General features: G+C 33.5%; 3 protein-coding genes and 1 non-coding gene across 4 annotated transcripts; 1 reads left to right on the top strand and 3 right to left on the bottom strand.

Annotated features, from left to right (window-relative positions):
- Nucleotides 1–2,833: 2,833 nt before the first annotated feature.
- On the bottom strand, nucleotides 2,834–6,256 carry LOC111444910 (protein FLX-like 3). Its single transcript, XM_023083040.1, has 4 exons — nucleotides 6,070–6,256; nucleotides 3,747–4,283; nucleotides 3,446–3,588; nucleotides 2,834–3,320 (listed from the first exon to the last, which is right to left on the bottom strand). Exons 2-4 carry the CDS (start codon nucleotides 4,271–4,273, stop codon nucleotides 3,205–3,207), a joined length of 786 nt encoding a protein of 261 aa, XP_022938808.1. The 5' UTR covers nucleotides 4,274–4,283; nucleotides 6,070–6,256; the 3' UTR covers nucleotides 2,834–3,204.
- Nucleotides 6,257–7,008: 752 nt separating this feature from the next.
- TRNAS-AGA lies at nucleotides 7,009–7,090 on the top strand. The gene has a single exon. It is a non-coding gene; the product is annotated as a tRNA-Ser (tRNA).
- Nucleotides 7,091–7,428: 338 nt separating this feature from the next.
- LOC111444909 (probable RNA-dependent RNA polymerase 1) lies at nucleotides 7,429–11,618 on the bottom strand. Its single transcript, XM_023083039.1, has 5 exons — nucleotides 11,602–11,618; nucleotides 10,949–11,508; nucleotides 8,833–10,664; nucleotides 8,487–8,637; nucleotides 7,429–8,344 (listed from the first exon to the last, which is right to left on the bottom strand). Exons 2-5 carry the CDS (start codon nucleotides 11,495–11,497, stop codon nucleotides 7,523–7,525), a joined length of 3,354 nt encoding a protein of 1,117 aa, XP_022938807.1. The 5' UTR covers nucleotides 11,498–11,508; nucleotides 11,602–11,618; the 3' UTR covers nucleotides 7,429–7,522.
- Nucleotides 11,619–20,995: 9,377 nt separating this feature from the next.
- LOC111445163 (putative B3 domain-containing protein At3g24850) lies at nucleotides 20,996–21,718 on the bottom strand. The gene has a single exon (XM_023083400.1). It carries the CDS (start codon nucleotides 21,716–21,718, stop codon nucleotides 20,996–20,998), a length of 723 nt encoding a protein of 240 aa, XP_022939168.1.
- Nucleotides 21,719–23,691: the final 1,973 nt, after the last annotated feature.

Raw genomic sequence — 23,691 nt, 5'->3', positions numbered from 1 at the left:
AGAGTGTGAAGCAGACAAGTAGCAGTGGAAGAGTTGTGGAACTGAACAAATTTTAGAAAAAAGAAAAATCATTTATTATATTATCATTATTACTTCTACTTTTCACTGCCTTCTCCCATTCCAATAACAGATACAAAAAAGGCATCTTTTGTAAATATTTATATATATGTTTTTTTATTTTTATTTATTTTTTATTTTTATTACACCAACCAACACAGAGAGACCTAGAACAACCTCCGGAATAAACGGATCCCGAGTATCGAAAAACACGAGAAGAGGTTAAGTTATGGGACGGGCGTTATTAAGAATTGATGTTTTCTATATGCTTTCGAGAGTTCTATATGCATGAACATGATGCATGTAGAGTTGTGTAAAGAGATACTCACTTAGTGACATTGGTAAGAGAAGAATTGGAATCCTAATACTCATATTTGCATGTGTACGCATTTCTCAATTTCATCTCTAAATCACTTATTAAGTAAGTTTAGTACTCTATCATTTTTCATACTATGCGACTAACGATGATTGTTGCACAAAAAAACTATCATTCACCTTTGTTGAATAGGTTGCTACAAATGATTGGCAGCATGTCTTCGTTAAGCAACGTTGCACATTGTCTCGTACTCTTATCCCACCAAGATCCATCATAGTCATCACATGCAAATTTATTTTAATTCTCACACAAAAAAAAAAGTTTCATTTTGATTTATGAAAATAAAAATGGTTATTTTAATTCCCAATTTTACTTGGTTTTTGTCGATCAGTCTCTCTGCTTCAAATCCGTGTGATACAAGATATAGCTCTTTCCTCTTTAAAATTGGACTGAGAGGATGTTGTGAAATCGTAATATTTAATTTTAAGGGATTTATTTTAATTAGATATATGAATAAATTAAGGAGAAACAAAGTAATTAGGTTGAAGATCACGTGCAACAGTTCTTTCCACATAAATACAAAGTTAAAATATTAAGTATGGTTCCACATATTAAAAATAAAAAAATTCAATTTGTCTAAACTCAGAAATGATCCCCTTTTTTATTTTTAATAATAATAAAAAAAAAGTATACAAATTAATAATGAAAATAAAAGATTTTATTGGAAAAAGCTGCACGTGCATTCTCTCGTGAGGTCAAGCCAAGATTTGCCTAATTAATTTTTTTTATGTCAGTTTTGTTTATTTTATTCCATTAATTATTATGAATTCTATAATAATGGCAACAACATGCTCACTTTGTCACGTTATCACTCTCTCATTGTGTCTTTTTTTTTTCTCTTTATTATTATTTTTTAATTTTGACCAAAAAAATCGGTGAGAATTACTTTATTAATAAAATAAAGTATTTTAATGTCGTGTTCTTTGATATTAATTTTTTCATAGCTTTAATATATTTATATGGGACATTATTGAATTATGGTCGGTTCATTGTCTAAGAAACCTTTTAAATATTTTCAAAATTTTACCTTAAATATTATATTTAAGAATAAAGATTACTAATAACTAATAACTAATTAAAATTAAAAATTTGAACAATTAGAAGAGTTAAATAATTTAGATTATTCAAACTCAATATTAATTTTGGAGTTTAATATGCAGATTAGGTGTTGAAATCTATCAAACCCCATTTAATTAGAAACCATTTTAGTTTGACTTTTAAATTTCTTCATCATTAATTGTTTAATTTCATCACCACACATCACTCTAATCATAGTAATATATTACAATAAAAATTAAAATTATTTGCTTGTAATTGTTAATAAGATGGTATTAATTTGATTTATTAAACTTAGGTTATTTTTATTCATATTTTCACCGAGGTTTTTTTCCTTATTAAATTACCTTCAATTCATATTTATTATGCTATTTTGTTTGAAATAATTTTGTGAGACATTTATTATAAATCTTGTTTCCAAAGAGATCTTTCTCCATTACACAATTCAACATGTCTGGTGTGTTAATTTCTTTAAATCTAATTAATTATACCAATTTAGTTGACATAATTTGTGGTTTCACATCTCTTAAATCTTCCAATTTCTACTTTAGATTCTTTCCCCATTGAACAAAATAGATGAATTTATAGCCTATGCATTCAACTTCGAACGCTTTGGGAATTTAGGCGAATGTTCGAAATTCAAAAAGACTACAAATCAAACAAAATAGATAAATTTGCGAAAAGACTTACACAACACTTGCAAAAAAAAAAAAAAAAAGGCTTACCCAGGAGATAACCAAAGTACCAAATTTAACAAGGCCAGCGTAAAGACATCAGAGCCACCCCTCATCTTTCAATTAAATACAAGTGCCACAAGCATCCTTATATTGATGCTGATCTATTGCTCCAGATCTATCTGACTCTACTTAGCAGATCATGTTGGTGACAGGCTTGATATCATCCGCAAGTAACTGGGTAGATCAGGGATTAAGAAATTGGAGACCCTTTAGCACAGATTTATCAGTCGTGAGCACTTATTAGATAGGCCTGCTGTAGTAGGGGCTACTTCTATGAAAGTATGTATAGGAAAGTGTGTGTAGGCTTCTTGTCTAATGTTCAATACACAACAGGATCCTTCACAAAACTCGTGTCCAATAGAGCCTTTTTATCTCCAACAAAAGCAACTGAACTGTCAAGCAACTCACTTGCATGGGTATGTGATGAAAACATCATCTTACAAAAGAAGTGCCTGTTGTAATCAACTCAATCGTATAAAGCATAATCAACCAAAACAATATAAAGCATCTCCATAAGCCAAAGAGCTGGATCCCTCATACAAGCCTATATTTTGGAAAATTTGAATATAGGAATGAGAATCACAGTATGTTTTCATCACAGTACTTGTCACCAGAATCAAACTTCTCCACCAACATTTATTCTACTAATTCTGCAGAGCTTACATCATATCCTCTCCCTCTCTCTCTCTTTTAAAAAGACTTGTTTCAATGATTGGTTGAGAAACGTCAAAAAATGTTTTTCCCAGCCAGTAGTCTTTCAGTATTCTTCAAATAAACTTGCATAAAATGACACAGTATAATGCAATGAAAGTATAACTTTAGTCACAGTAAAATGTACTACAGTTACAATCTTAACTAGTTGATATTTCACACCGTGATGATAATGGTAATTCTCAAAAGCAGCTTCTCCAAAGAAAGTAAAGATGTTAAACCAGAAATTGAACTCCAATGAAGGACATCTAAGGGAAAGATCGAAACTTAACGTCGGCTACGCTTCTCATATGGTGCCCATGAATTACCATAGTTATTACCATATGGACCACCTGCATATCTCATTTCAGGACTTCTTTTCAAGATCCCATAACCCTCAGCACCTAAAAAGGTATAACAGAAGCTTAAAGCCAACTAGCTACCATTGTTGCATGTAACCAGACGTCCACATGTTGATAATAATTTTGTAAAAGGAAAAAGAAAGTAAAATTAGAGAGACAGAAATAACCTAATCCCCGTGCTCTCTCTAAGTTGAGCTTCTCTGCACGCAGTTTCTCTATTTCACGAGCCATTGAAACAAGGTTCTTCTCCATTGCTTGCTTTTGTTCATTTTGTTCTTCATTGGATTTCTTTTCATATTCATAAGCCCTCCTAAAAACATTGTGCACGATCAATTCAATCATGGAATAGACTAATTAATGTGGTCTTGAAGTTTATCTTGACTTGTCCTAGTACCAAATCCTAACTACAAAAAGAACAAAACATAGACTAGGATCCAACACCAATCAATTAAAATTTCCATTTCAAACCTGGCCTCAATAAGCTCCTTGAGCAATCCATCCATATCTGCTCTCATAGAATTTAGCTGCTGATTTTCAGCTTGCAATCGAGTAACATCCTTTGTGAGGCTTTGGACTTTAGCAGACAAATCTTGCTTCAAATTATTCAATTTCTGAATCTCACCTCTTAAATGCAGAACCTCAGACTTTAAAGGCTCAGAAGCACGAAGCTCAGCTTCTAGTTTCAAACCTCTTTCAAGTAACTCCCTGGATTGTGCTTCTTTCTCAGACAGAACTTTGGGTATAGCCTGGTTCAATCTGTGAATTTCTTCTTTTGCAGCTGATAACTCCCTTTGAAGTATTGTATTATCATCAATCACCATGCGATTATCAGAAATTATTCTCTGCATTTCCCTATGCTGCAATTCAAGCTCCTCCTCCAAAGCTGCAGGATGAATAGGCAGGGGTGCTGGTACTCGTTCTACGTAGGATCTAGGGACATCACGGGAAACTCGGTAACCATCAATGTGGCGTGATGAGCGATTTCTTCCTGCCATACTTAAAGTCCTGCAGAAATGATGTAACAATTACCTAATGGTGGAAGCACATTTTTCATTTAAACCAAGCTGAACTCAAATGTCAAGTAATGAAGTATTATCTTTTGAGCCCACAATAGGGAACCTAATATAGTAAAAGCTTCTGGAAGTTCTAAGTTCTACTGGCACTTCCGAAAATCCATGCATGCCAAATTAAGTCCACTTGGCTTAAGAGAAGCTCCATATCACGCCACAAAAACACAGGTAAGTTCAATCACTAAATGGATATTGAATATGTCAACCCTTACCCCCACTCCACTGAACTTTGCTGTCTTAACTATAAGAATGCTCTTTTCTCTAGGAAAGAAAACCTGCCTGCTACAACAAATATCTCTAACATGAACCCAAATGTCTCGCACATCTGTGTCAATCATGGAAAATAAACGGGAACCTAATCTCATAATCCAAGGCCTTGTGGCAATGGTCCACAGAGAGATGAATATTAACCTTAGTATAGAATATGACTAAAAGAATGATAGGAAATTATCAATGACCATCCTTTTTCAACTCATGAAGAGAACTCAACAGCCTGGAAACTAAAACCAACCTAAAAATAATGAAGGTACCACTTGACCACATCTGAAGATGGAGCCCTAAGATTTATCAAACTGCAGGAAGGGAAGATTTGAGTTCTTGTTATTTATAGTAACAGAAAACTATGATGAACAGCCAAGCCATCGTCCTAGAGCCTTTAAAAGGACACTTGAAGATGCATAATGCAGTTAATTTCAACAAATTGCGAGAAGTAAATAACAAGAAGGGAAATTCCTCTCTCCTCGTATTGTATATTCAGAAACTTCGTTTGGTCTACAAAGGTGCATCAAATTCACTTCACGGACCTCCAAAAATACCTTCAGCATATACCAATATGGTTTCTTAGGAACCAACATTGTGAAAAAATCATTCAAGAAATCCAAATACTAATTGGGTGCAAATTATTTGAAGATCTCCATATCTCAAAGAACAATATGCATGATTTTCAACGCTAATCAGGCAGCTCTTAGATTGTCCGAGGTATTAGCACCCAGCTCTAGATTTTTCCCCATAACACAGCCACAGGCTTCGTTGCCAAGATCTCTTCGGGTTAAATAACTTTAATTCCGATGCTCCTTTTTCCCATATTGTTGCAATTTATTGAACATTTTTAACCATGTCATCGCTCCCATAGTTGTAAAGTCCATACTCCTTCCAGTTCCAGTGCTTCAGCTTCGAAAGGGTCATTAAGCGGGAAAGTATCCCCTTTCGGTCGTAGAAAAACAAATATGTGAACTCAACCGAACGCCAAGATGTTTATATCAAACTCACAAAACTCTGATAGCCTTCGAAATGTACAGAGGAAAGAATCGAATAGCTAGTCCCGATCGATAGTTTACCGGAAAACCTACCATACAGAGTGCAAGTCGAGGGATTGAATACCTTACCTTAACGATACTCACCCGGAGTAGAACCATTGCCTTACCAATCGAAACCAAAACACCCAAGGTTTAAAAGCATACGCGTACATGTATACAAGTAAGTAAACATATAAATATATATTAATATATAACAATATATAGCGCTTTCTCCTTCGATAAATCTAATTGCCTTGAAGAAATCAAACGAAAGACGAAATTTTCGAACGTCCGACGAACGAAAAGATCCCGTAGGTAAGGAAGAAAACGGGTAAAATTCGTTCCTCCATCGGGAGAGCCTCTAAGCGACTAATTTCCGATCCATGGGCGATTGAAATTTATGTAGTAGAAAGAAGACTAACTTACAAGAAGTGAAAGGAGAGGCGGAGGGTGAAGCGAAATCGTATAATCTCCGACGAGGAAGGATTTGGGGGTTCACCAGTTGTGGAAAATTAGGAACCCTAGGGCAAGTTGTCGATCATCAACGGATTTCTTCAGAGTTTCGGTTGCCATCGCATTCCCGGCCTATACCGCTATTGGACCCTTCGGCCCATTTTTTCTTCAATTTCACCGCACATAAAATGTCCATAAAAGTTTAGGAAACTTTGTCCAAATTAACTTGAAAGATATTTTTGAGATATTTATAAAAGACATTTATAGAAGAATAAATTTATTTTCGACAAAAATAAAAAAAGGTCAAAACAAAATAAAATGATAACCCAATATTAAAATATTACAATAACTCATTTTTATTAATTTAATAATTTTATAAATATTGTGTAACAATGTAATTAATATGGACTAACATTTACTTCAATAATCTACCAAATCATAATTAACGTCACAAAGTGAACATGAAATTGTTTTTTTCTTTAAATATATTGTAACTATCTATATGTTTTCCTGTTTTTTTTTTCTTCTTATAAAGCATATTTGTCATGAAAAAAAAACCATTTTTGTTCTGGAGGTAATAATTTAGTAACTATATTTTAATTTTGTAATAATTTAAGCTTTCAATAAAATCATTCATCGATTTTCATTAATTAACTACTTGGACTTTTTAGTTTAAAACAAATTTCATCACTAATTATTTTATTTTGATCTTATCTATATAATAAAATTTATTAAATCTTGACTATAATTTTTTTTATCATAAAAGATTAAATTATTAGAAAATTAATCATACAAGGACTAAATCGTTATAAAATGATTAAAGAGTCACCCTTACAAAAGTTTATGAATATAATATGTTCTTTAATAAAGTATTTAAATTAGTTTTTTATAATACATAGAGGTAAGCATCAAGTGGGCGTGCCGGAGTGGTTATCGGGCATGACTAGAAATCATGTGGGCTCTGCCCGCGCAGGTTCGAATCCTGCCGCTCACGTTTTATTTTGCTATTTTATTTTTGTACTGTGTGATGGTTCCAAGGCGCGGGCTCGAATCCTGCTCACGTTTTATTTGCAATTTTATTTTAGTTCAGTTTGATGGGGCGGGAACATTTAGTCCGGGGGGCCAAGGAAGAATCATAAGTATTTTATATAAATTTTGCTGAAATAATATATGAAAATGTTTATCACACTGTGGGTATTATTTATGTTTTATATATTGTTTTTTTGTAATTATGTCAACTTTATTTTAATTTGGGGTTTTCACCCATAAATCTTTGCTAAGAATCCATGGAAGATTGCATAATAAAATTAAAGTTATTATTATCATCTAATCAAGTATAAAAACATCTAAATTAATTTCTTTCAAGTAAAAAAATTACAACATCATGGTATCATCTTAGAACTCAAGGACACAGACATCAAACCTTCTAGTCTCGAAAAGTTAGTACCGGTGAAAAATTTACCAAGCATGTCTTCTCTCTTTTGATTTGAATAAGTTTGTCAGAAACGCACCATGGAAAACTCAAAAAATGATCTCTTTGCATACCTTCATTGTAACGACCCCAATAATCTGGATGATACGTGACACGGTACCAAGCAGATGCTTTTGCATATTCCTCATTTTTGTTGTCGTCCTCGTCGTATGCAGACTTACTTCCTTTCTCATTGAACCAAGACCTTGCCTCTTTTCTTAGTGATTTCATGGCAAGGCTAATTTGTTCCATGTCATTCCTTTTATCAAAAGACTTGGCCATTCTCAAAATATTTCCACTAATTAATTCAGGTTCTGTTTTGATACCATAATAATCCATCAGGTTCCCCAATTTGAAGTCGTACCTGGCTTTGAACTCAAAAGCTTCGCTCAAGTAATCCTCAAAACCATCTACTTCCATGTCTGGATCGTAGCACTTGGTAGCAACTTCCCTAGAGAAGATTTCAACGGTGTTGACATCGGAAGAAACATCTTTCACTCCTCGAAAAAGCTTCCCAAGAACACCATTCGATACATAAGTCGGCTTGTCGGGCTTCTCCATGAAATCTGGATACTCACGAACACGAAGATTGTGTGGAAAGTTTGCTGGCACACCGGTCTTGGGGAAGTCAACAGCAATGGAGAATAATTTTGCAAGTTTAATACATTCAGCAGCCATTGCCTTTTTAGGCTTCTTATCTGCAAACACAGTGTGAGCATTTGCAATGCCTCCAAGACCATCATTCACCATGTACTTGACCAAGTATCCCTGCACTTCCTGTATCAAAATGATCGAGAATTTGTTGTACACTTTCAAATCTGATATACAATGCATCTTATTTATATATATGTAAAAAAAGAAAGAAAAAAAAAAAGATGTACATATTTGCAATAGATATAAATACTTCCTGAGACCATACCTCGATTGTGACATCGTGATCCAACTGCATGGTTGGTGCAGGCTCGTAGCTCATAGGTTTAACTGGTTTAATACGAGTCAGCTCCGGATCCCAACCAACAAAGTACAAGTCACCATCCAAATCACTCCCAGAACATTCATTTGGGTGAGGTCTAACATAACAAATTTGATATATAAGTTAAGGACAACAAAAACTGATTAAAAAAATTGCTATAAAAAACAGACTAATGAATGTATGTCAGTAATCTTACCATAAATCTCAAGGAAAATGCATGAATTTACAACAAGTATGGATATGTGAAATGTGTTCAATACATAAACGATTCATACACGTTAAACTTGCTTACCTTTTCCCTTTCTGTGGAAAAACAACACAATCCACCATATGATGCAGAGCTTTCACATCAACAGCGTCGAGCAAACGCACGTCCCCTGGGTGTAAACAGGGATTCTTAGCAACCACCACTTTACCCTTAACAACAAAATTACTTTCGCTTGATCTTCCAGGGAGAGAGCAATGAACAAACACCTGCCCGTATTCTAACGTTCGGGTTTCGTCCAGGCAACCCATCATTGTCCTTCCCTTAGGAACAAATATCCTTGATTTAGTCCTCAAATCTAACAATTTAGCTGCTCGAAATGTTCGTAGCATCATATTTAGAAAAGGCTCTTCATTTGGCTTGTAAAGCAAAAGCAATTCCTTAAGAATACTAGTCATTTCCCCTGGGGACATCAACTCCAACACTTCTAATGCCCTCGACGGATCTTCTAAAATGGAATCCAGTTGATCTATAGCCTCCTTTTGTTTTTTCACAAAAACGCGGTCCTTAATTCCAAGAGTGGACAGAAGGTTTATCACCTGACGGTTAAGAAAACAGGGTTGGTACTTGCTCCATGACAAGACATCGACTTGGGTGTCGAGCGATGTATACTTCAACATACTCTTTCGTAACGACAATTTCTTCGTCGATGTTGGGTCGATAGCAACAACGCCCTTGTATCCAGCATATCGGATCTGAAAGGCAGATGGTGTATGGCTGATTAAACCACATTTTTCAGCAACCTTCTCAGCCAATGTTCCAGATATTTTTCCAATCCCATCAGAGAAACAATAAGTAATTTTATTGGTTTCAACTTCAACATCAGAAATAACTTCAATTTCATGTTGTTCAACACACAAAGTTCTTCTGGATGAGCCAAAAGATTGGCCTAGTCGAGCAGCATATTTTGCCACATTTCTTATCTGACGAAGGTCACCCATCCACTCTCTGATATCTGCTGCACTAAGCCCCTTCCTCGAAGCAAACATCCAACAAGAATTTTCCCGTAGTTGACTCGCCGAGAAAGCAAGAAACTCAAACTTCTTATCACCAATAACTATACCATTTCTTAACACCGACAGTACTCTATCATAAACTCTAGTTCTTAAATCATTTTCAGCAGATGTACGCGGAGATAAATCAATGGAATGAAGTTTATCTAACTCCTCATCAACAAAAGACACACGAAGAAAATTATCTACATCATCAATAAAGTGACGGACTACTCTATTAGAGAGATTCGCCTCCGGACCACGGAAGTACACTTTAGTAGGCGTAATTTGAACCCTGTGCACATAGACTAAGCCATCATCCAAAGAAATATTAGGTTTCCATGGAAGCTGCTTAGAGCTGTAGAATGACAGATATTGCTGCTTGAGCCATTTTTGTGGCTCATAGCAACATTCCTTGAAATGAAAAAGTTTATCTAGGGCATATTCGACATAATCAGGACGAAATCGACTGGAATCGACCAGTCGGAAAAATTCATTATCCAGCGCTGGTCCAGGAAGATAACCATGTTGAAGCAGGGCATTGATTTTGAACAAAATTTTATAAGGGATATCAAAGCCTTGAGGTGGAGTAATGATAGGTACCAGATTTGAAATGGAGGATAAAGAAGAACCTGTCTGTAGAATGAATGGAGCATAGCTTTCTTTGTAGCCGACCAATGTTTGGAAGAAAGAAGGAAGCTGATCTCCATGAGAAAGTTCCAAACACAGAGCAAAAGACTGTCCGATGCAAGAAGATGGAGTGAAATCCACATCTCTGATCCAACGGAAACCAGTGGATTCCTCTGAAGATAATCGAGAGGAAGAAGACAATGGAGCTTTCTTGAAAATCCGTGGAGCACCCTGCAACTGCCGATTCGAACAAAACAAATTCAGTAGTATAATGTAACGGAGATTTAATACCCACTCCAACCATAGTTAAAATAATTTTCAACCACTCGGAAGTTAATTTTTAAAAAATGTTTTTAAATTGAGAAAACGTTTTAAAAATAAATAAATAAATAAATGTTTTAGAAATAGTTATGAGTTTATAAATAAAATCTCTTCTTCATTTTGATAGGTCTTTTGGAGGAGTTCAAAACAAAGTCACAAGTAGTTATGCTCAAAGTGGATAGAGTCGTGGTCGAACAAACCTGAATGAGAAAAAGCTTGGAACCTCGATCAACAGAGCAACGAAGCTGAACTCCGAGAATATTCTCAAAGCAGAGCTCCATTTTGTACTCAACACCCTCATAACTCAAATAAAACCCCAATTTCCTTACTCCAATTCCATATTCCACACTCCATTTTCCCCCCTTCCAAATCACCTTCATTTCCTCCTTCGAAACCAGGCTTCCCCACTGCACATTCACGTTTTCCATTCTCTCCAACTCGCCGTGAACTCTCGCCGCCGTCTTGATCTCCCTCTCCACTTTTCTAGCCTTCAGATACGAACTTCCGAACCACAGCCGCTTCTCCGCCGCCGCCTGCGCCACCACATACTCGCCCCCGAGTTTGCTGGTGAACTGGACCGTGGCGAATGTGAACCGGGCTTTTTCGTCATTGAGTTTGGAAATCCTCACCGTCAGCACCGTTCCGTCTCCCGTGTGATTCTCGATAAATTCCTTCACCTCGTCGGCGGTGACCTGTGTGGGGAATCCGTAAATCTCGATGGTCTTTCCCATGTCGTTTGTTGTAGCCATGTTTTTTTCAACTGCATGTTTTCCAAAGTATTACATTAATTAGTGTATTATTGGTTGATAATAATAAGATGATTAAAATATGGGATGAGAGAGAGAGAGAGTACCTGTAGAAGAAAATAGAGATATTAATGAAAGCTGTGTGGGGAAAATAGGAAGCAAAAATATGTAATTTATAAGGAATACGAAGGGAGGGAAGTCAAGTCAAGTCAAGTCAGTAGCTTTTAAACCAAGTTTATGTTAATCTTTTATTTATTACATATAAATTCTTTTTTATTTTTAATATTTGTTGAACTTCTATCAACATTAAAAGATATTCAAACTATTATTTTACATAAAATATAAGCATTTCATTTATTAAAAGAAAAAAAAAATAAAGACCAATTCAATTAAACTAATAAAGAATCACTTTTAGTTAAATATTTCCATAAGAATCTTAACTTTTTTGTTTGCATTTTCCAAATGGGTCCACATTGACAGGGAGGGCCCCACGCGTTTAAGATGGAAAAATGCTGCACTTGATATAATTGAACAAATTCTAAAGCAAGTAGATTGCATCACCATTTTTTTTTTATAATTTAAAATAATTAGTCATACACTTTTACTTGGAATAAAAAAATAATGACACGTACCATTAAGAGAGGAAATTACATAAAAATCTTCAAAACTGAAAAAGGTGGACAAGGATCCTAAACTTTTTCATCTCAATCTTGTTAGTTTCACAAGAAATAATTCTTTATTATAATTTATATGTTTCTTTAAGTTCAAAACGTTCTTTTCTTTATATTATTTATCATTTTATATTTGGCTAACTGTATTGAGTCAACCATCACGACACCATGTCAAAGTATTATAATAAGAATTTAAAATTAAATCTACCATTAATTTTTTTCCCTCTAAAAAACGTCCGTTGTCAATAAGGTGGGGTGAGGATGGACGAATCTATTATCATTTCACAAATTTGTATTTTATTCGAATTTAATTATATTTTTGTAGAAAGTTTTTTTATATACTAATAAATTTAAATGAGAATCTGGGATAAACTTGGGACATAAGTTTCCAAATAAGAAGGTAATTGGAAGGTGGGATGACAGAATTTTAGCAAATTCTTCCTCTTTTCAAAAAGAAAAAGGAGATAAAAAAAATTAAAAAAAAAAAACTGTGGGCCCGCCCATTCTAACTGAAATCATTTTTTTTTTCTTTGGAATTTTTTAAATTTTCATCCACTGATATATATAATTCATCGCAAGTCAAATTTTTTTATTATTATGTCCCATAATATATTTATAATTATCTCCGAATTTTCTAATCTATAAATTATTTTATATAAATAATATTTCTTAAATTTGAGAGTTTTTGAGTTATTAATCCTTCCTATTCTCAAATAAATTTAATAATAAAGTTATATTTCAAAAATAAAAAATTGTAAGAATGTAATAATAAGAGAGAATAAAAATAAAAATAAAGTAAAAAAAGTCGAACGATTCAATATCTCAAACTCTAATTACTATAAAAAAAAAATACATATTTAAAATGTTTTTTTAAGTTAATATATACTTTAAAATGAAGTTTTCTCAATATCATTTTTCATTAATTCTGTTTCTGATTGAAAAAAAGAACTTAAATTTACTTAAAAATATTATATTACTCAACCAATTGCTAAGAGTTTCAAACTTAACCCAAGAAAAGCAGCAACTTTTTAACTTAACAAAGTAAGCAAAGACAAGAAGCCACAAATTCATCATCTTGGAAAGCTACAAAGTTGGATGTGGTCTCTCTCCACCCACAAAATGTATTATGACCATGTTCATCTTTCTTCTTCTTATTTTGTTTCACTCATCAATTTCTCTCTTTGTTAGTACTAAAATCGAAAATGAGTCTATTTTCAGATAAGGATAAACAGTCGTGATTCTTACCTATGTATTTGTTTTTGTACCACTAGGTGAATTTCGTTCCCATCCATATCCACGATTCGCTCTCTCAACTTCGCTTACATCTTAGAAATCGACTGATACTCGCTTTGCTTGTGCATCTTATTCTTGCAATGTATTGGTTGGTGACTTGTTACATCTGTGAGTGTTGCTTATTTTATTTTTTTTATTTAAAATAATAAAAATGATTAGTTTAAAAAAACTATACACATAATGTAACGATACACCTTCTGAGGAGAGAGGAGAGAGGAAAGAGAAAGAAAAAAAAAGAAAGAAGGGGGGCGCGCCGAAAATCACGAGATTTCGGCGGGATCCACTCAGGCTCCCGTAAACCCTAGGAGTGGCCGCCTCCTTTGGGGAGAAGGGAGCGCTAGTGTGGTTGGAAGCAGGAGGAAGCCGACGCGCCACCGGAGAACGGACGAACGACGACGCATCCACCGGCGACAGTAGCCAAGCCCTGCGATTTGGACCGTTGGGACTTTTGGACGAGGAAGACGCAGTGCAGGCGTGGGTCGACCCCCGGCATTCAGCGAGACGTCTCAGCCAGCGTGCAGCCCGCGTTCGGACACCACCCCGGAGCCTCGTCCCCTTTGTGGCCCCAAACTGGAGGCGCTCCAGAAACCCTGCGCCGACGGTGTTCGTCGCAGCCATCAGTTTCTGCTCCACCGGCGGCTTCGCGAACCTCCGGCTCGGCTAAGTGCGGCTTGGCGGCTCGACATCCGAATAGTATACCAATTCCTAGGTTTTCGACCCTTCCAGAGCCATTTCCACCCTCGTTTCAACCATCTAAGGAGGTAGTTAGGCGCTGGAGTTAGCATTGTGGGCGACTTCGGTCAAGGCCAAGGAGGTAAGTAACCTTACTGTGGCGTTAGTTATGTATGTATGTTGGTGCATGCCCTGTGGTCCTTGCATGCACCATATGTTGTTGCTGTATGCTAGGCTAGATGTTTCTTGTCGTGAAATGCTATGCATGCTATGATTGTGTATGTGATTCTTACAGTGAATTGCTATGTATGCCATGTTTGTGAATACGATGTTGTGACACGGTTGGTTGCCCTGTATGTATGATGAGCTTGATTGACATGTCATGATTGTAATGAGAACCCCACATACCATGAATGAGATGACTGGTATGTTATGTTATGTTTGCTCAATGTGGACCCGGTTATGCTATGATATGCTTGCTTAATGCGGACCCGATTATGTTATGTAATGCGGCGAGGGGATGGAGCGTTATATGTATAATGCCATGGAGGTAAACCTTAAGGACCTCATGCACGCTATGGTTATGTACTGGCACTCCCCCGTTATGCTACTGATGGTATGGATGCGTATATGCGATATTGTGTTCGCCACAATATCATGCAGGCCCTCCTTTGTCCGTGGCGTCCGGTATTGTATGTCATACATACCCGACCAAGCCAGGCCCAGGGAGTTCGCTCGCGAGCTCGCCTGGTGGGCCCACAGTCACCCATGTGGGTCATGCATGGGAAATTACCATGCATCCACCCCCGCCCGGACAAGGCAAGGGCCTAAGGCCATGGGAAGGAATGGAAGACAAACCCCTCTCTCAGCTTCGTTCTTCTAACATTGTGCGGCATGTATGGTAACGAGGTGCGACATGCAGGGGTATTCTGTGTGACATGTATGTGTGTTGCGTGCGTCAGGTATGTGTATCGTCGACATGTTGGTGTATTGTGTGCGACTGCTTCTATCCGAATGTATAAGTTTTATTTAAAAATGATTAGTTTAAAAAAACTATACAAATAATGAATTACCACTTTTACAAACAGGTGAATACACTCAAATTTTTTTTAGCAGGAATATTTTATAAGTTTTATTTAGTTTGTTCAACCCAATATTTTTGTATTATAAACCTAAAATCAAAACCAATCCATTGGAATTTTGAAAAAATGACCAACCCAACTCTTAATTTGAGTTGGTTTAGTCTGCATTCTTATCTTAGATTAAGAAAATTAGGGGCTGTGGATCATCTATTTTTAATTTTAACTCCTCTCATACAATTTTATCTCTATTAGATTAGAGTATAAATTTAAAACGTTCATATTTATTTATTTATTTATTTATTTATTTTAAATTTCTATGATAATTTGAATTAAATTTTTTTTTTATTGAAAATATGAATTCAAAACTCAATTTCAAAATTAAAAACTCTATTCAACATAACATATGAATTCAAAATTGAAAAATTGAAAATACAATAATTTTTTATATACGAAAGTTTAGAGTTTAGAAAAGAATTTTTATCTAAAAACATGAGTTATTTGAATCCAAATATTCCAAAGTAAAACATATACAAATTTTTTTTTTTATTGAAAATATGAATTCAAATCAAAGAAGTAGTAGTTATTACTCTGTTCCAATCAAACAAGATGAAAAAAAATGAAACACAGAAACCAATTATCTCTTTCAACATTTATTTTTACAAAAAGAAAGAAGAGAAAAAAAAAAAAAAAAAATTCAAATCTGGAGACCAACGTCTTCACAGTAAGAAAATAATAATAATAAAAAATAATAAATCAATCACTTTTGTGAATTTATCATATAATAAATCAATCACTTTTGTGAATTTATCATATATACTTGAAAGAATATCTTTTAAAAATTATCAACATCCAAGACAATATTTAAAATTTAGAAAAGAAAACCAGAAAAAAAAAAAAAAATCATCATCTATGCTCTCCTCTTGGCTGCCTTTTTGTCCTTGCGATACTCCTAACTCCAAATCCTTCTCCTCTCTTTCAAACATCAATATTATCAACCCTTCCTAATTTAACCAAAGCCAAGCAAAGTCAAGCCTCGTGGAGGCTACACAGTTGGATGTGTTCTACTGCTGTAGTCTCTTCCACCAACGCATTCCACTCTGATATCAAGTAGTACGTATCACTGCTTCCTATTTTCCACTTCTTCAAGCATATATTGCTTTCTCTACCAACATATCTAATCAACACGTCCATCCTTTCTTGTTTTTGTTTTCCTGTTCATTCAATAATTTCTACTTCTGTAAAATCAAAACGTATTTATTGACAGAAAAAAAAAAAAAAAAAGCCTCAGTTAGATACTGACCAGGATAGGCGGGGGAAATAAAATGACAAGGACTTTTGGATGAAATAAAATAAGAGAGGTACTCTATTTTTTTAATTTAGAAATATATATTTTTAGCAACTTTAATATATTGGTATTATTTATATATTAGATATCTCTTCTTTAAACCCTTGCTTTATCTAATTTATTTCAATAGAATTGATAAGTATTTATCGATTTTATCTATATCCATAGATTATCTAAATAATTATATATATCGATATAATTATATATCTATGTAATTAAAGGGTAGATAAAAATAAAGAGAGATAAAGAGATAAAAAGGACTTTATTAAACCCTTCATTTTTCTATTTTTTATACTATGTATAAGTAATTATCATTTTTCAATTTGGAGAGATGGCTGAGTGGACTAAAGCGTCGGATTGCTAAACTCGGTTTTCTTGACCATCTTCCTCTTCGCAGGCGCACTGCTTGTACGCGTCTTACTTTTGTGAGTGTTCCTACTTTTTTTCCTTTTCAATATTAAAAACAACTTTGGCTTGGTCCACCAGAATCAATGCAGCCTCCAACAGGCTACTTACAGTTTCGGCTTATTTGTTCGTTCCTTTCGCCACCACAAGATCCTCTTCTTCTCTTAGGTTTGTAGATTTAAGTCTAGAACACTGATCTCCATTCCCAACCCTTTAACTGTTTTGCTCATTCCATATCTTAATCGTATAAATTTTGGAGTCAAAACAAAAAAAATGAAACATGAGAAAAACTAGGATGAAAAGGTGAGAGAAGAAAAAATTGAAATGAGGTAAGAGAGTTAATGTGTAATTAGTTATTCATAACATTTCATTTAGATTTGATTCTTGGATTTAAATTCGTTTTATCTCTTCCCTAAAATCTAGTTGAGTAAAATTTTAAGGAATCTTTGGTACAATTTATCTTCTAACAATTCATTTAAATATTAATAAATATACCCCACCAATGATCAGAATCTTTTATCTCCGGCTACACAAACAGCTTTTGTTATTATTTTTGTGTTCAAATTTATTAAAATTATTGTTAGTGATATTTTAATTAAATATATACAATTTGTGTAGAAAATATAATTTTCATTTCGTTTATATATGTACGTAGATAAATTAGTTTACATTTAATTAAGAAAGGTATTTATTACGAGCATGAAACATTAATTTAATATGGTCGATACTAAAGTAAGGAGACATTTAAATAAAGTTATATTTGGGTCTATTAAATTATTAGCTTCAATCTTGTATTTAATAAAGTTATAAATTTTAAGAAGGTTGAATAAAAATATAATTTGTTAGATATAAAATTTATAAAAAAAAATGAAAATGATTATAGTTTAGAAATTTAGTTACAAGAATGCCGTTGTATATACTTATTTTACTGAAATTCATATTTGTTCTAAAAAACAATTTAAACATTAAGATTTTTGTTACATCAAAATTCATTTTCTAATGATTTTAACCTATTTTTTAATGATCATTATTCAATCAATCTTATTTTGAAAGTTTCATAAGTACTACTTTATTATTGACATGTATACCATACTTGTAAATTATTTTTATAACATAATGTAATCAAGTTTTAGGGTTGACGCGGTTCGACAAGCTTGACCAAATTAAAAGCGGCAGTTGATGTTATGACTCCGATGATGGTGATTTGAACTGCGCTCATGACAGATTTATTGACAGTGAAGTAACCATTGGCGTAGTGAATAATCAAGAATACCACCAAAGATAAGACAATCAATTCAATCAGAACCTCAGAGACTTTTGAGAAAAACATGTAAGGAACCAACGAGATTAAGCCTAAAATGTAAGAGATGACAATGGTCACGGGAGTTTGTATGGCTCTTTTTGCCTTTGGCTTTTCCAATTCTAGCTGAAACCTACTTCCAAATTAAACCATTATCAAATCTACCCTTATTTAATGTACAATACTCATGATTTAATCATAATTATATATCGTTTCTTACTTGAATTGAATATTTATAAATTAATTGGAGAAACATCAAACATACCTTATCAAGAAACATACCTTATCAAGAAAGCAAGTCAAGGTTGGTGATTTTTTCTAAGAAAATTACCAACTCGGTTCATATTTGTGTGATTCTATTCTATTTTTCTCAAAATGAGTGAGTGCAGCATAGAGTTGAAAGAGTCTTGATTGGAATTGAAATTTACACCAAACACAAAATTATGCTTATGTTTTTATGGATAAAGATGAATAAGATACAACATTTTGTGATAATGGTCAGAGGAAATGAGAGGGTATCCTCCCAAGTCTTCGATTTTATCTTCTTTATTTTTCTAATCTCACCAAGCTCGATGTGATATCAAATGTGAGAAATATTTTGAGTGCATATGACACACAAAATTTCATATGTTGTACTTCATTATTTAAGTGTATACAATACTTGTAAATTATTTTGATAATACAATATAAGCAAGTTTTCGGATTGACGGGATTGGACAAGCTTGGCCATATGGAAAGCCTAATGCTATGGCTCCGATGAAGGCAGTTTGGATAGCACTCATAACGTGTTTATTGACAATGAAGTAATCTTTGGCATAGCCAAAGCCAAGAGTGCCACCAAAATTAAAATAACACATGCAACCACATCTTCGAAAGCTTTTGGAAAAAATATGTAAGGACTTAAGTCTCCTAAGATGTAGGAGATGACAACGGTTAGGTTCTGACTTTTTTTAATCTCAGCTCAAACCTACTTCCAAATTAAACAGGTTTGGAAGGAAAAAAAAAAAAAAAAGGTATGTTAGATTTCTTAGAGAAAAGTGTAGGAAATAGTCTGCATGTTGTTCATAGCATTTTTATTTTTTTTTGCCAATCATCCTGCATAGAAATTGCTCAGAATGATTATCACGATTAGATTTTGAAGGTACTGAAACTCGGACTGCAACTAGACAGGCGAAACAAAAAAAAAAAAAAAAAAATAATAATAATAATAAAATAAACATATAAAAAAATATCCAATAAAGATCAAAATAGAAAGAAAAAAAGATTTATTGTTTCAAATATTACAAGAAAATACAAATATAAAAGAATATACAAATGGACTCCGAAATTTAAAAATGGACTGACGCTCTAAAATAACCTCTCCGTGATCGCACATCTCTCGTATGCTCCTCCACCTCGACTAACAGCCTGCAAACACCTGAAAATGGAAGAAAATAGGGATGACTGGTGTCCTTCCGCTAGGCGCTATCTCTTCCCATTTGTTTCCATAAAATGCTATGGTTCTAATAATGAAAAACACAACCAATTAACGACCACTATCTTGCATTTAAATCTTAACAAAATTACACTTCAATCCAATATTTATTATCTTCCTTCAAATCCCTCTCTCTCCCAACTCATTGACGCATGGTTGTAATTATTCGCCTGTTATATATTAAAATTTCTTTAAACAACTATTTAAATTTATATAACTTTCCAAGAAAATATTTTTTTATAATCATAAAAGATTTTCTTATAAAAAAAATAATCATAAAAGATTTAATTAAAATCAATAAAATTAAAATGAATGGAGATAGGGAATTAGATTTAATAAAAATAAACCAAGATAATTATGTGGATAAGGCATTTTTAACTGTTGTAGAATTCAGAATCTATATTTATCTTTTAATAAATTTATATGATAAATTGGAATTGTTTTTTAGAAAATCCATTTGAAAATATGAATTCAAAATTAGAAAATCATATTAGGAGTTAGTGTGACACTCAAAAATATTTATTTGTTTTCTTTTAAATTCTTTTATTGAAGATTTCAGAGGTTAAATTTTGAGAGAAGAAAAGGAAAAATTCAAAAAACTTGATAAAAATATAAAATAAATTCATGAAAAAAAAAAGGGTGAAATTCAACCTTAGAAAGGTGTAAAACAAGTCTTTTCATCCCCATCACTATTCAATGAGTTTGTAAAGAAAGAAAAAAAAAAACAAACCAAACCAAACGAAAGAGAGTGGATGTTAGATTTCTTTAAAGAAAACGAGTTAGATCGGATCATCCCTACCAAGCGATAAGCACGTAAGAGTAGTATTGTCGAGCTAACTTTAGGTCGATTTGAGTAATGTGTCACGGCAACTAGGTACCATAATCGTAAATGGAAATTACCAGAGGTTTCCGGAACATTGCAATGAGAGACTACAAGAAGATTGTATACTAAGTATTTCTTTTATACTCACCTCATTTTTCATCTTATTTTTTCTAAGTAGGATGCTTTTTGAATACGGTATTTTAATAAAATTGTATATTACTAATTAAATTTGAAAGTTGATAAGGTTTTAGATTTTATAATTTGTGAGACAATGAATTGAAACAAAAGGAAAAAGGCAAATTTATGAAATAAATAGAGTCAGCCCTCAAACTTAAAAAAAAAAAAAAAAAAATGTATGTTTATGTCCTTCTATCATAGCCCAACTCCAAATCCCACATTAATGTAATGCTATCCCATGCTTTTACATCAAAATTTTCTAACAGCTTCCTAATTTAACGAAAGCTAAACAAAGTTGAGCCTCATCCTTACGGAAGCTCCACAGTTGTATATGTTCTCCGGCTTGCAATGCTGTCTCTTCCACCCACGTATTCCACTGCGTCATCAAGCAGTACGTATCACTACTGCTTCCTATTTTCCACCTCTTCAAGCATATACTACTTTCTCTCCCAACATCATCTATTATCACCACGTTCATCCCCTTCTTGGTTTTGTTTTCATGTTCATTCAGCAATTCCTTCTCTTCCTCTGTCGTAAAATCGAAACGGAGTTTATTTATTGGTAGAGACAATCGGCCATGATTCTTGCTTATGTCGGTATGTTGAACTTGTTTTTGAATTACTAAATGAATTTCCCTCCCACCCATTTCCACAATTCGCTCTCTCATCCCGTCAGACATCTCTGGAATGGATGGGTACTCCGTTTTCTTAACCATCTTCCTCCTCGTAGGCGGCGCGCTGCTGGTCGGTGTCTTCCTTTTGCGAGTGTTCCTACCTTTTTCCGTTTCAACATTAGGAACAGTCTTGGCGAAGTCCATCAAAGTAGATGCAGCCTCCAACACACACGGATCAGTTTCGGCTTTTATTTGTTCCTTCCTTCCCCGACCCGAAGATCCCCTTCTTCTTTTAGGTATGTAAATTTGGCTTAGATCAGGAATTCTAATCTCCATTCTCAAACTTTCAACTCTTTTGCTCATTCCCATATCTTAATTGCACAAATTTTGAAGTCCAAGAGAAGATGAAAGAAAGACGAAGATGGAATGCTGAGAGCAGGAAGAAATTGAAATAACTTGAAGATGGTTGAGGTGTACTTAGTTATTTATAACGTTAATTTCCTAATTCCGTTTGATTCTTAATTTAATTTAAATTCATTTTATCTCTTTTCCTAAAATCTAGTTTAGGAGAATTTCAAGGAATTGCATAATTTATCTTCTAACAAATTCATTTAAATGTATAATCTCCTATTAGAATCTTTGCTTCATTTATCTTAACCAAATTTTTATCTCGGCCCCCCACTATTTCTGGCCTTGTTCTTATTATTTTTGTGTTCAAATTTATTAGATTTATTATTAATGATATTTTAATTAAATATATTCCATTTACGTGGAAAATATAATTTTAATTTCATTTATATAAATACGCACATAAATTAGTTTACATTTAACGTTTATTAGGAACCGAAGAAACATTTAAGTTATGTTAACCTTCCCTTTGGATTTAATAAATTTGTAAATTTTTAGAAGGTGGAATAAAAATATAATTTATTAGATATAAAATTAAAAAATTAATAATTTATTAAGAGATATTTTAGACATAAAATTAAAATGGGTAGAAATTTAGTTAAAATTTGTACAATATTATATTATATTTATACAATAGAGTTTGATGTTTGCACCTATTCAAGAAGGTTATTTACTCGAAATTTCTAGTACTGAATTTTAGATCTTTACAATGACAAATTAAGCAACATTTCAAAGTGCAAGATTAAAAGAACGAAAAAGAGTAATAATAATCATCTTAAAATAGCTAACATAAGCAAATAATACCATTGTGTGCATATACTCTTCTTAACTAAGTTCATATTTGTTCTAAAAAAATTAAAAATAATTATTACATCGAAATTCAATCTCTAATAATTTTAACGATCGATTCATCTATGAGAATTATTTTGAGTGCATATGAAACATTAAGTTGTACTTTATTATTTACGTATACACCATACTGAAAGCGGTTACGTATACACAATACCATTTTTTCATATATTTGAGCGTTTAAGTGATAGAATACTTATGAAAATTGTTCTTATAGTTTAGGAGATTATTTTGGACAAATCATGTCAAGAAAGTCAAGAGAGAAAATGCTTGAAAGATATGTTTTCAATTAAGGTCCAATAACAGTCAGAACTAAGAATTGTCTACTTTGAATGCATTTTATTTTTTCATAGTTCACAAAATTGAATGAAATTAATTTTTTTGGATTGCTCGATTGGACTTCTTTAAGTAATATTTATAGGGATCGGTAGAAAATGCTAGCATATGAACATACTTTTACTTAGGTGGTTAAAATATGCATGATTATGAATTTATGAGGGCAATTTTGGATAAGAATGCATCATATGGTAAAGGAAAATTATGAGAATGCCACCTTGATGCGATTGTATGATGCATTTCACTAGGCTAGAAAAGATGATGAGATGCTGTAATTTGTTCTCCTCTCCCTTGGTTGATTGTTTAGATAATGTATATCGTGCTTTTGGTGATTGATAAAATTATTTCCCTAATCAAGTGTACATGAAAATGTAGGATAGATTCAGGTAGATTCATGTGATTTATTGTGACGTAGTTGCATAGATTAGAGTGTTAGAGTTTGCCTGTTAAATGATGACCTAGGTCAGAATGCCTTCCGTAGATCGAATACTTTAAAATCGTGAGTGACGATAAGGAGTTTAGACCCTAGTGCTCCTAGACCCAAATAAATTAAGGAGTTAGTATAAAAAAGTCCACATTTTAAGTCACTTTAAACATCCTAAGAATCTAAGTCGCTAGCAAGACCACTAATAGTGTGAATAGTATCACTAAAGTCTTTGTCACCCTTTCCACTCCGATATCTCCAATAACGTTATCAACGACCTAGGTTAGATCTGAATACCCCCCACCAAGTGATAAGCCCATAGAAA

This window comes from Cucurbita moschata, unplaced genomic scaffold (genome assembly GCF_002738365.1).
Source record: "Cucurbita moschata cultivar Rifu unplaced genomic scaffold, Cmos_1.0 Cmo_Scf00007, whole genome shotgun sequence".
Lineage (NCBI taxonomy): Eukaryota > Viridiplantae > Streptophyta > Magnoliopsida > Cucurbitales > Cucurbitaceae > Cucurbita > Cucurbita moschata.
This window is presented reverse-complemented; position numbering and strand designations above follow the sequence as displayed.